A 14,125-nucleotide genomic window follows, 5' to 3' on the forward strand; every position below is an offset into this window, starting at 1 on the left:
TACATGAACAGCAAAGAACTACAGAGGAAAGGGATAATCTGCGGTGCCCAGCTGTCAGCTAAGTTGTACCAAAGATGGGTGATGCAGCTCTCATAAATGATCACCCTGCTGTGGTGAGGCTTTTCATGATGTAGCCCCTGGTTTTCTCAATCTGCTGTAGGTAACACCTTACACATGCTCTTAGAGAAAACCCCAGGGGATCTGTTGGTTCTCCAAACTGGACTTGGATGGGAGCTTTTCTTTGATATCATTGTCTCAGTTATCTGGGGTAAATAGAAATACACTCCCCAGGAAGAAACCATGTAGCAGTCTGAAACAGCTTTCTACCCAAAAGGGGTTCAGGACGGTACCCGAGTTTGCCTCTCGAAGGTCTCCTTTAGCTGTAGGTGCTTCCCAGCTTTGCTGGCCAGATCCATCCATTTCCCTTTGAACCATTTGATAGTGGGTTTCCTAAGAAGATCTTCAGCCTTGACTTTGGCTATAAAGGTGATGTTTGCACCTAGAAAAAGCACAAATGATTTAAACTGGGATCTAGAAACTGTCACTTGTCTTGCTTTCAGCAGAAGAGAGTTGATGCAAGTCTGAACGGTATAGAGCATGGCTCACATTTTCACAGTGGCACAATGGATCGGCCCTGCTTTGTGGTGAGTATCCTTAGGAAAGTCCATCTGATCTGCTATGAAAATCTCTCTGTGTGTGTGTGTGTGTGTGTGTGTGTGTGTGTGTGTATGTATGTATGAATCTCTGTATATTTTTACTGAGTAATATATATCATATTTATATATTATACACAATAGTGTAATGTATATACTCATGATATATATATATATATACATATATACATATATATTATATATATTATATATATATATATATATATGTGAGAATTAAACCCAGGATCTTGTGCATGCTAAACAAGTGTTCTGCCACTAAGCCACATCCCCAGCGCATTTGGAAATTTTGAATCAGAAAAGAAGCAATGAAGATATTGGTGGAAAGAAATATTTATATGTGTATTTGCATTTATGTGGAATAAAAAATCACAAAAGAAGTACATCTCTTTATTATTCAAGATGATGGATGTCTGTAATTACAGGGATATGAGTAAGCTAAACCAATCTCTTTGAAGTTACTTGAAATGACTGTGTAGTCACTAATTAAGCCCTCGGGACATCAGAAGCAGTCTGGCCACTTGCCCAGTGTCTCAGTGTCTTACAAGAACATATAAGAAGCCAACATTTCCACTTGTACGCTAGGTCTGAAAGAAGAAAGTCTGGGATATAGTTAATTATTTGCTCATTTGTGTAATATCTGATCAATACCCAAGAATTTGATAAATTAAAACCCAAGAGGTCCTAAGTTCTCTGTCTCAGCTCTATGCTTATTTCCTTCATGGCATGTAGCTTTTGTGGTTATTTGTTTGGCTAACTTTTCTTGTCTGTCCCTGTCTTTATAATTTATGTGGATATGGCATACTGTATCCAGGACAACCAGATAGCATGTAATGAATATTTCTGAATAAATATTTTCAAATCTGTGCCACCTGTCTGACCAGCTGTCCTTGAGACACACTACATGTGTGTCTGTACACTAGCACATGTACAGACTTGTGGACATCCTAAGCACCTGACGGGGCCAGTCCTGTGATAGTGACGGCAGACAGCAGTCTGCTTCAGAGTACTTCACAGACAGGCATCATTACTTACTTCACAGACAGGCATCATTACTTACTCTCATTTCACACAGGAAGAAACTGAGGTGGAATGATGATAAATCGTCTGTCCTGCTAGCAAGAACTAACATTTTAGATCCAATCAAATTGGCTCTCACTGGGTCTAGGGAGATAGCTCAGTGGTTAAGAACACTGTTCTTCCAGAGGACCTGGGTTCAAGTCCCAGCACCCACATGGCAGCTCACAACTCCAAGATCTGACACCCTCACACAGACATACATGAAGGCAAAACACCAAATGCACATAAAACAAATTGGCTCTCAGGTCCTGACATTAGACTCCTATGTGCTAACAACCACTAAAATAACTATCAAACAAAGATTAGGGAACGGGGGAATAAGGTGGTGGAATAATGGGATAAATGAAAATATTTTGGAATGGCATGAATGTGACAAACATTCTCATGGCTACTGAAAAAATCTCATTTTAAAGTGATTGCTTTTGCAATATGTACAGATGGAAAGGATTCTGGGCCAATACTCACCAACTTTCACTGATCCTGTTTGAGGTTTTTCAACAAACAGGGTGGACAGCTGAGAGTTGGCATTCTGTTTGTCCTGCTCCTCTCCGCCAGCAGGTGACTCACCGAGAGACCATTCTGGAAGCGAAAAGGAGGACATGGATCATTTCAGGGTCAGCTTCTCCTCAGGCTGGCTTACCTGTGTTTGCTGTTCTCCTCCATCCTGATTCTTGCTCTTGCTTAAAAACCTAAATCAAAAAGACAACATTCCCTTGCCCCACCAACCACTAATAGGGAGGGGCAGATCTCCATCCCTACAGTATTAGCTCTTCAACGGCCAGACCAAGGGACATTGCCTAATTCCTGGAATAGTGAAGCTTGTCAGGTGAGTTTTAAGCTGTCTTTGGTGTTCTGCCTGATTCCCATTATCTACACAGCAGTCTCGGTGTCTCTCCAGGTCAAATCCATACAACAGGATCTGGAGAAACTAAAAAGGCAGGAAGGTCACTTTGAGGATAAACTGCTCAGCTTGGGTCAGACAACCAAGACTGGCTTTGTACTTTTAGGTTCCTTGTTGTGCTCAGTGGAAAATTCTACATAGAGGTTAAGTAACAGGGTCATGACCTGCTGGGACAAATTTAAGAATAGTTGGATTGTCCTGCAAGGAAGAAAAAAAAAAAAAAAAAAACAGAGCGAAGACTGGTCACAGCTTTCCCACAAAGAGAGACAAGCTGAAAAGGAAGCTTATATTGTATTTCCTAGCCTGAAAGGAGATGCAGGGTTAACAGTGATTAGCAATCAGCTCCAGTGAGGGAGTGGGGAGGGTAAAAGGGAGCTATAGTCCAGCCTCACTGAACCAAGTGCGGAGTTCAGTTGTTAGCACTTGATAACTGGGGGGAAATGCATGGTTCAACAACTCTGTTTGTTAATGTTTCAGGAAAAGGAGGAAAGTGCACATTTAATCATTTTAGTTTTCACGTGTCAATCATGCTCAGTGCTTAGAATTCTACCCACGATGAAGTTAAGCCAAGTAGTCACTTGAATACACATTCTTAATTCCCATGTTAATGTGTTGTGTCCCTGTTAATAATCATAGCGAGTGGTGATCTCTTGTGTAAAGGATATGAGGACAAGGATTTTCACTATTTTGTTCACTTCTATGCCTGAAGTGCCTGTGCCACTGACTGGCCCTTAAGTGGTCAGGGATAGGACCAGGGTAGGCCCACAGCACAAAGTTATTGAATGAATGAATGACCAAGTAACTTCAGAATTGTAGCTGCAGCTGACAGGACGTGTTTGAAAATGCTCCTAGCAATTCTATTTACAATTATACACAGATGTGAATTATAACTTTGGCACATCCCAGGAATGGAGACTGATCTCTGTTTCTTTGCTAAGTGTTAAAAACAATATTGTGATGGAAGAAGTAAGCCGGTGGCATATGTGGCTGGATTTTTGAATGTGTGTATTTGTATCATGCAAAATTAATTGTTTCTCAACCCATTAGTTTCCTTGTACTGGGAAATGTCACGGAAGAATGCTGTAAAAGCTACAGACTGAATAAACCAAGGATTAGAATGAACACAGCTTCAGAAAACAGTCATTAGTGCTTATGTAAGCCTGTCCGGATGCCTTGTCCCAATGCGTTCGCTCACCTGAATCTTTTCTCTCCAGGGCCCGACTACCCAAACCTGAAAGGAAAGCATCATTTGGAGGATGCAGGAGGGTATAGGAAGGAGGAGGCAGGCTAACTACAACCTTCCTGGGGCACCCCTAAGCCCTATCTCTTTTTGTTATAGAGGAAGAAAACTACAAGTTGGCTTGAGTCCAAGGACTCAGTTACAAGTCTGTCTTCTTTAAGAACAAAAATACAATTTGAAAATACAAATAAAGGTGGGGGTGGCAGGATATACAGATGAAAATGAATGACAAGCATTTTCATCCCTAAACTCATCCATATCCAAGACTTGACTTTTCTCTTTTTTTTTCTTATCTTTTGTTTTCTTTCCTCTTCTTTTCTTTTCTCAGACAATGTCTCACCATGTAACTCAGGTTGACCTTGAATTTAGTCTGTAGTTCAAGCCAGCCTGAACTTGAGATTCCTCCTGCTTTAGCCTCCCCCATACTGGGATTATAGGTGTGTATCACCACACTTGGCTAGGAAATCTTCCTTTTCAGAAGTTTCTCTTGGAAATCATCATTAAAGCCAATGATTCCCCTCTTGCTTCCCCGACCCTTTGCTTCTACAGTGGGACAAGGAATGAATGAGTTAAAAGTTGGGCCAGGGAGTTGTCCTAACCTGGAGGCAGGGCACTCGGCGGAGAGACCTCATCTTCCTCTGAAACAAGAAACAGGAGGAAAAAGTCAAGGAAGAGAGAACTTCATCCAGGTAACCTGGGGAAGAGGAGTCTGGAAAAAAAAGAGAGAGCCTACACAGCATTTTCAGCCGCTGAGTGAGCCCTGGGAGACCTTGAACCTGTGGGTAAACTTTAAGAGCGCGGGCAAAACCCCAAACTGAACAGAAGGAGAATACAAAAAAGGGTGTGAGTGCTGGATAATTCAAATGAAAACATAGATTTTAAAAATGGAGCTACGCCAGAGTTTCTGTGACTGTAAGTCAGTGTGACAATGATGGAGGGGGTTTCCAAGTTTTTCTTCCATAGCTGAAAACAATGTCAGATGTTATGCATACATCATTCATTTAAACTCTGACACATGAGCTTTTAGAGACTGTCTGAGAACTTGTTTCCACCCAGCAAACCTTAGCATTTCCTTTCTGTATTTAAGAAGCCAAAACTCAAGTTAATAAATATAAATTAATCCATTTTTATTAAGTTTAGCGATAATCATCTTCAGAACTTTACAGCCATTTCCCCAAGTTTGTATTGGTACTTCCAGTGCTACATGATTTAAAATTTACTCATGCAAATTTATGAATTCCAAAATATGTCCTGCAGCACTCATGTTCAACTGCACTGAATAGGCCCTTCCTGACACACCTGTGGAGCAACAAGCATGCTTTGCATGTGTAAAGCTACAGTTGTAGTACTGGAAACACTGACCTTTCTTCCCAAAGCATGCAGGCTAAGGTCCGAATAAATAATTCACATTTTACACTCATCATAATAGGACCTTACATGACCTCATGAGTATAATACAGAAGATCCATGTGCATAGAATATTTACTAAAAGTCGTTTAACAATTACAGAGAAGGTAGGCTTTTGTATGATCTATTGGAATATTTACAACAAATACTATTCAGGTGGCTTTCCATCACTTTTAACCCCAGGGATGTATCTTACCACTTCTTCAAACAAAATATTGTAACACAGAGACTTCCCCAGTTATGATTTCAAAACCCAGGTGGAGATTCACCAGGTTATGAAAATTGGGCTTGTTCAGCAGAAACTTTTAGTGATCTAAGAAGGCTGGGACATGCTAGGCTCCAGTGAACGCTTGTATTTTGTTGTGGTGTTTGTGTATATCCACTGGCACACATGTCAACGCCCTTGGTAAGCTCATCTGCTAAGGGACTTGAGGTGATGAACTTCTTAAACTCATTTCCCTTTGGAATTCTCTTCTCCTGGGTTAATCATAGCATTCCAAAAATTGTACATCTGCTTCTAAAAAAAAAAAAAAAAGAGGAGGCAGCTAGCCTGAAACTCATGAACCTCAACCTTGAACTCCTGAACTCCCCCTGGCTTGGCCTCCTCAGAGCTGGGATTACTAGTGTTCACCGCTGTGATGGACTTTGAATGTTGAAAATCCCAATTAAGCTCTCCAACGCTGGCCTGGTTGAATTAAATTGACTTGGGTGAAGAAGAAAAGTTTAATTTTTCTTATCTACCATTAAAGGCAGATTCTGTTGCCGAGGGTGAGGTGGGGGTGGGTTATGTGAACTTTTAGGTTCTGTGGCATTCAACACCATTCTGATGAAAGCAGTATCTCAAAAAAAAAAAAAAAAAAAAAAAGACAAAAAGAAATAGTGTAGTATGGAAGTCACACAACTCCTTTCTCTATTTCAAGGTGACTACAGTGCTGACAAAAATCCTAACATTTCCTTTTGGGCTTACTAGAATACAACACACTTGAAGACAGAGTCTGTAGGCAGCAGGCTATGTCCCCTAGGTGCACAGAAGGGCAATTAACAAAGCAAACTGTTGCTGGATACCGGATGACACTGTGAAACTCTGAGACGATGCTAATAAAATTAACCTTGATCAGAGGGCGGAGCTAGTGGCCAGTGGACAGGAATTAGCCCTAGAGAGAATGGAGAAGTCAGGAATATGGATAAAGACCCACACAGGAAGGAGTAGGGAGGGATTTAGAGATTCGCTGTCTTTTTTTGGCCTGGGACATGTGGAGAGATGCTCTTGCTGGGGCTCTGGTGAAACAGGAAGGTCAGCTGGTCCCTGCTCTGATTCTTCTTTGATCTATCAGGTTTTCACCCCAATATCTGACTCCCAAGTCTTTCTTGATAATAGAACAACTTAGATAAAAAACAACAGCAGAGCCGGGTGTTGGTGGCGCACACATTTAATCCCAGCACTCGGGAGGCAGAGGCTCTCTGTGAGTTCGAGGCCAGCCTGGTCTCCAGAGCGAGTGCCTGGATAGGCTCCAAAGCTACACAGAGAAACCCTGTCTTGAAAAACAAACAAAACAAACAAAACAAACAAACATAAAAACCAACAACAGATCTTCTTTATCTCTAGGTCATGGGAAAATAGCAATCATTGGGCCATGAAAATGATGGTTGAAAACCTGACATTTCTAGGGAAGAAGTCAGAGGAGAGAGAGAACGCAGCCACATTTGCAGCCTAGGATTTCAGTGAGGTTCACGAGTTCTCTGGTTTGTGTGTGGACCCTGCTGTGCAATCCCAGCCACCACAGAAGCTGTAGGGTGTGTTTTCAGTCGTCCAGGCTCTGTTGGGTTATGTAATTATTTCTACCTGGCTGGCTTTGAACTCAAAGTGCCTCAGCCTCCCAAATACAGGGATAAAAGACGAGTGCCACTGTGCTTGACTTTCCCATAGTTGATTTTAAATTGCCTGTTAATGGTAAAAATAATTTAAGCAATGCAAACTTCAGACAAATGTTGAGGCTTTAGAATGAAGAATAAAGGTATATGAAATATGCATGGTTCATAACAAACACTGGTTGAATACTGATATCTTGTCTGGGTTAGACAAATTCATGAATACCTCAAGCAGGGCAGTCATATGTAGAAAATATTATTATACATTACCAAAATCATAGCAGCAAGAACAAAATATTAAAAGACAGCAACAGCTAACATTAATTCATCATTTTTGAGTCATTTTTATTAACTTACACTTTTTTAAATGACACGTCTTCACATTTTGATGTTTATAAAAATCAATATTCATCTTATTATAAATATGTGTATTTAATGAGTTTTTTCTCTCCTCCAGACCTATGATGTCAATGCTATATCTTCTAACAGCTGCCTCAGAACTGAAAAATTTGATGTGAATTCTTAACAAAGTTCATTACTGTAAAGCAATACCATTAAAATACACAGCAAAAGAAAAGGAAAAGTGTATAAGAGGCCTTTCATCCAGGGATTAATTGATAGACATCTAAAGGTGAATTGCTCAAGCACAGTTCAGCATATGAGGAAAAAGCTCCAGGATATTGATACTGTGGGTATAAAGGAACCTAAGAGGAGAAAGTGAATTAAAGAAATTGCATCCTCCAGCAAAGCACAGTTTTAAAGGTCTGCTGACTTGCTTCCTCCTCTTCCAGCCACATTTGGACAGGAGGAAGAGACTCCAGCTTAAGTTATGTGAGAGGCTTGATAAGCATGGGTTTCAGTGGATTTCATGGGAGATAGTTAATGTGATGACACTAATCCCTGGGGAAAGTAAGTTTTTATTTTCCTTGCAGCAACTACAAAAAGCAATTATTTTCCTGGAAGAATATAATACTAAAAGGGGGTGGAGGTGCCTGTCTTTAATCCCAGCACTTGGGAGGCAGAGGCAGGGGGATCTCTGTGAGTTCGAGGCCAGCCTGGTCTACAGAGTGAGTTCTAGGACAGGCTCCAAAGCAACACAGAGAAACCCTGTCTCAACTCCCCCACCAAAAAAAAAAAAAAAAGAAAAGAAAAGAAAGAAAAAGAAAAAGAAAAAAGAAAAGAAAAGAAAAAAAAGAAAGAAAAGAAAGATTTTTTTTTTGAGTAGGGTCTTACTTTGTAGCCCTGGCTGGCTTCAAAACTCAATCTTCCTGCCTCAGCCCCTCAGGTGCCAGGATTATAGGTGTGGGTTGCTATGAATGACTCAGAAGCTACTAATGTGTTTGAAGAAGTTGGCAGATAGAGCCAACATCCTAATTACAAGGTCAGTATGAACCAAGTAACTTTCCTTGGCTACAAAATGAGGCTTTTTCCCCCCAGAAAATTTCTAGGTCATTCCAGAGTAAATTTAGTTAAAAGTATTCTTTTTCAAAAACTTTTTGTTGTTGTTTTTAATTTTATCTGCATGGATGTTGTGCCTAAAGCACATGGCAGGCAGTGCCTGTAGAGGCCAGAAGAGGTCACCATAGTGCCCAGGACTGCAATGGTTACAAGGGACCACCTGAGTGCTTGGAATCTAACGTAGATCCTCTTGGAATAACAGTCAGTGCTCTTAACCATCGATCCATCTCTTCAGTACAGCAAAATATTGTTAATAGTGATAGCTGTAGAGATTATTTATTATGTTTTAACTAGACAGAGGGCTAGAGTGCTTAGTAATAAAAGATGCCAGGATACATTTAGAACTAATCTCTAGATATGATCATGTTTAGAGGCTTTGGGCAATTCTTCTACACTGCCCTCACTAACTATAAGTCTGTACCTTGCCCAGAAAATGAGAAGAATATAGGAATAAAACTATTCAGATCACCATTGTTGTATGGTCAGCAGGTAAGACAGCATAGAAATTCAATTGTTGATTAATCCTGCAAGCGTTTGCTGGGAGGTTGCCATGTGAGGTTCTATGCCAGATGCTGAGGGGAATGAGATAAGGAGACCAAACAGATGTTAAGACACAGTGCCTTACCATCGAATAGCAAGGAGTCAACCATTGATTTGTGACTAAGTGGAGACAATCATAAATGACAGGGACAATACGTCCAAGAAATTTAGAAGGAAGAAGGAAAGGAGGAAGTGAGCCAGATGGTCAGAGCCAGCTGTCAAAGGACTGAAACCAGAGTTAGATAGTTTTTTTAAAAAATGAAAAAACAGTTACTGGGAAGATAGGATGATGAGCATTCTCTGGTAAGCCAAAACCACATGGAGATACATAGATGAGTAAAAATGGGTTAATAATTAAGAGACAGCTAGCCAATAAGAAGCCTGAGCCATCAGCCAAACAGTTTATAATTAATATAAGCATCTGTGTATTTTTTGGGGACTGAAAGGCTTCGAGATCATGTGGTACAGAAACTCCATCTTCAGTAGGCGGGCTCAAACAGAGAAAGACATTCTTATTAATCTTGGAGAAGAGTGTGGTAGCATCAATTCCATTTAAACCATATGGTGCTTCTTTCTTATTGCACCTTTCTGTGCTTAACTATATTCTTTGAAATCTCCCTGCCCTGGATGAGAATGGATGGTAGTTGAAGAGGACTACATAAAGAGAAAGCAAAATAAAATCATTTATCTAGCTTTTTTATTTAGGGACATCACTTTTTATACTAAATCAACTTGTTTGCCAAGTATGAACAGTGACTCTTAAAACACATGGCAGTTTATGAACTCAGGCATGTGACTGTAAGTAATCAAGTCTACACATGTAAGAGAAAAGAAGGCTATTGATTTTAGGAGATTCCATCATCTGGCCTTATTTTATCACACTTGTTTTCTGTAAGGAAGTATTGGTGACTAGTTGCTTTGAGTTATAGAAAACTTCTTTAAGCATGTAAATGGCGTATGATGACCTTTGTAGACTGAGGGTCGAGCCCAGGCTTTGTTTAAAGCATGACAGCATGCCTTCTAGGATTACATCACCTGTCCTGTTGGTTCAGCCCCACGGGTCAGCTCAAGCACCCCTTTCCAAACTTGGAAGCAGAGGTATACTCCACTGGTCCTGTTGAGAATAATGTTACAATAACTGCAGCCAGGATGTGCAAACCTCCTTGAACCTGTATCATGGAAAGATTTCTAGGAGTTTGCACTGTCGGCATTCTGTAAGAAAATAGCCTTGAACTGTGGCCACATAGCCAGGATTAGCATCTGTGGTACTGTCCATGGGCACTCCTGAAGGTCAGGACAAAGTGTAATGCACTAATACTGTGCTCTCATTTACAACAGAGTAAGTCCAAGTTATCTGAAGAAAATCCAGTATACTATAGGAAAGGAAGGAAGGGAGGGAGGAAAGGTGGGAGGGAGGAAGGAGGGAGGGAGGGTGGGAGGGAGGAAGGAAGGTAGATTTTACTAATGTATAGGAGATAGGAATTCGGAAATGACATATGACATACAAAGAACAAATAGATAGTTAACATGCTTAGATCTGTGCCCAGGAAAGATAAGAATCTTTTTATTGTAATCAAAAATTAATCACTCTGAAATTGAACCTACATTCTTCATTAATGTAAAAATGAAAATGCAAACATATAAAGCAAAACTGTCTATCAGCTTCCATGAAAACTTTTCTCTTTTAGGCTAAGGTTCTTACTCTTTAGCCTAAAAAGAGATGGTCAGTGATGACAATACTTCAACCATGGTGATGCACAGAAATACACAATAATGATTTTTTCTTTTCCAAAACTAATATTTCCCCAGAGGGCAAAACATGTGTTAATATTACATCAGTGAGTGTTCAATTCAGTAAACAGCTGCATGATGTCTGCTTAATGTGTAATGTCAGTGTCTACAAATCAGTCTATCTATCCAGTGTGCACTCTGTGTTATACAGTGAGGGGCTGGTCTTCATGTATCTACAGGGTTGTGTACTCAGTGTTGTACAGTGAGGGGCTGGTCTTCATGTATCTACAGGGTTGTGTACTTCATGTTATACAGTGAGGGGTTGGTCTTCACATATCTGCAGGGCTGTGTACTCCATGTTGTACTACAGTGAGGGGCTGGTCTTCATGTATCTGCAGGGCTGTATACTCAGTGTTGTTCCATGAGGGGCTGGTCTTCATGTATTTACAGGGCTGTGTACTTCATGTTGTACAGGCCAGTCTTCATGTATCTACAGGATATGTACTCAGCGTTGTTCCATGAGGGGCTGGTCTTCATGTATCTACAGGGCTGTGTACTCAGCGTTGTTCCATGAGGGGCTGGTCTTCATGTATCTACAGGAATGTATACTCAGTGTTGTTCCATGAAGGGCTGGTCTTATTGCAACAGAACCTGAAGTAGTTCATGTAATGACTTACAAACTGGCAAACTTTTGAACCCTCTGGATAAATCAGCTGATTTTTCCCAACTTAAGCAAACCAGGATCATCACGTTCAGTGGGACTCAAAAACTTCCCACTCACCAACCGATGCTGGCTTCTTACTGAGTGCTCCTGACATTTTTGTAAGGATTTCCCTCCTTTTAGAAATGAGTGTGACAGCTACACACACACACACACACACACACACACACAAGATTGTGCACACACCACTTGGGAACATGCTGATTGGTTCTTGAAGATGAAAATGAGGAACTGGAAACCACACAGATGAAAGCTAATGCAGAGAAATGTCACAGGTCACATGACCACCGATGGACAACCCCCCCCTCCTGTGCTGACCTTGTTGGAGTCAGTCTCCCTCTCCCTCTCTCTAACTCACCTTTTGCTGGAGTGGTTCCCGCCTCTTTCTCTTTGTTTGGTTCTGTGTGGAAAGTACAAGCACATTTTTACAAGTGTCTCACAGTGCTTTATTGGGTGATGAGCAATGAGTAGAGTGAGAAGAAGGAAATAAATGGTGACATTAATGATGCTACAGATTCATTATGCTGCATATCAATTAGGAATTTGGGAATGCTAGTTTAGTGTCACTTTAACCTCTAATCTAAGCAGTTAATAAATGTGATCATTTGAAAAGTATGTATAAAAACATGCAGTATACATTTTGTTAAAATACACTTAACCTAGGGCAGGGTATAGTAGCATACTGTTTTAATCCTAGCACTCAAGAGGTAGAGGCAGAGGGTCTCTGTGAGTTCAAGGACAGCCTGTTCTATATATCAACTTCAGGACAGCCAGGACTACACAGAGAGACCCCATCTCAATAAAACAAACTCTCCCATGAGAGAGAGAGAGAGAGAGAGAGAGAGAGAGAGAGAAACTACACTTAACTCTACCATGTTGTATTACATACTGTAGTAGAACTGAGTATTCTAAGTGGATCACTTTATTTTAGAGTTCAGCCAGGGACACTTTAAGGAACATTGGCCCATGTAAAGGTCCCAATAGATTAGTTTCTGGCTGTTACAAGGAGGTATAAAATGGTTGTGTGATGTATGTTGATTGAAAATGCTCTTGTGTGCACGACTCTTCTGGATTGGCTTGGGTAGCAATAATTGTGTTATGATGACAGCAAGATCAGACTTTATCAAGGTCATCTACTCTGCATTTCTTTCTGTTCAGAATCAGTTTAGAGATGAGAAAATAGTATGTATAAGGTAATAACTGTTGGGGTAGGAAGGATGGCTCAGAAGTTAAGAGAGCTTAACCTAAGTTTGGATCCCAGCCCCCATGTCAGGTGGCTGACATTGCCTGTAACTCCATCCCTCATCTGCTCTGCCTGCACCTGACACATGTGCATGTACATTCACACAGATACCCCATACGAATACATCTTAAGACATTACTGTAACTATTTCATCCATAGCTGGGTGTGGTGGCACACATTGTAATCCAATGGAAGCAAAACGATCATGAGTTCAAGACCAGCCTGAGACACATGAGACCCTATTTCACACAAACAAGAAAAAAAAATTCAGTATCATTTCAAGCATGAGTACTGTCCTCTATCTTCTGTTTTTCTTCCTATCTGTCAACCTGTTTCTTTCTATAATTAGAGTGCCAGCTAACTAAAGACTATTTCAGCAAAGTTTGAGAGTAGGCATTTTAACCTACTACCATAAGTAGCTCAATATTGTATAATAAATATGAAGTATGACCAAATCAGGAAAACAGTTTGTAATGGCCTAGCATGGCATCTAACCTGCAGGCAGAAGAGAAAGGCTTATTGAGGTTCTCAGTGTGCTCAGTGATGGCCAAAAATAAGCCTTACATACAAGAAGAAAATATAGCAAGGAAGAAGATGACCCTAAGAAGAATGTCACACATCTCCAATGGCTTCAAGATAGACATCTACAAAATACTAGATCCAAGCTTATCCATTTGACCTCATAGGGCATCGAGCCTATTTCATTCGTTTGGAAATTCACCAGTATTCCTTACTATTTCAGGTTTCCAGTGAGGCTGGTGTCCTAGCTAGACAAAGAGGCTCTGTGAGCTGTTCAAATCCCTGAACTGCCCTCTTAAACACTATCTCCAGGGTGGAAAAGCTGCAGAATTCTCTCATAAATTTCTAGCAAAAAGAGAAGGAAAAAGCACTACATATTGAAGTCTAATACAGTTTTCCTTGAACTTGGGCAGAACGAGTCAGCAGTGGCCTCCCAGCCCTGGCTCCTCACCACATTGCTAACTCAGATAACTGTCATACAATTGCACGCTGCCCTGCAAGGCCCCCTGACAGCATTGTGAGCATGTCAGCCTAGTAGCTTTCATTTGAATGTTCTGCAGTCTGTTTTATTTTCAGTTTGACTGCAAACCAATAATACTGGAAACTGTTTCCTATTTAGAACTCCATGCTGTGTCTGGTATAGTGTGAGTTTTAGCTTTCAAGTGTTTGGAAGAGAGCCCTGTATCCTTCTCCAGGGTTAGGGTGCCACCTAGAGGTGTGCATGTGGTCTCTTTAAGGAGGGTGA

At 40.8% G+C, this 14,125-nt stretch overlaps 1 protein-coding gene across 1 annotated transcript in view; it reads right to left on the bottom strand.

The window, feature by feature from the left end:
* The window catches only part of Mybpc1 (myosin binding protein C1), a 76,156-nt gene that overhangs the window by 47,605 nt on the left and 14,426 nt on the right, over positions 1-14,125 (bottom strand). Inside the window, exons 3-7 of the mRNA XM_035451369.1 lie at positions 11,977-12,018; positions 4,492-4,530; positions 3,848-3,883; positions 2,217-2,330; positions 351-499 (exon numbers count right to left, since the gene is read on the bottom strand). Of these exons, the coding sequence (XP_035307260.1) occupies positions 351-499; positions 2,217-2,330; positions 3,848-3,883; positions 4,492-4,530; positions 11,977-12,018 (380 nt within the window). The remainder of the gene's footprint in view (positions 1-350; positions 500-2,216; positions 2,331-3,847; positions 3,884-4,491; positions 4,531-11,976; positions 12,019-14,125) is intronic.

This window comes from Cricetulus griseus, assembly GCF_003668045.3.
Source record: "Cricetulus griseus strain 17A/GY chromosome 1 unlocalized genomic scaffold, alternate assembly CriGri-PICRH-1.0 chr1_0, whole genome shotgun sequence".
In the NCBI taxonomy this organism is placed as follows: domain Eukaryota; kingdom Metazoa; phylum Chordata; class Mammalia; order Rodentia; family Cricetidae; genus Cricetulus; species Cricetulus griseus.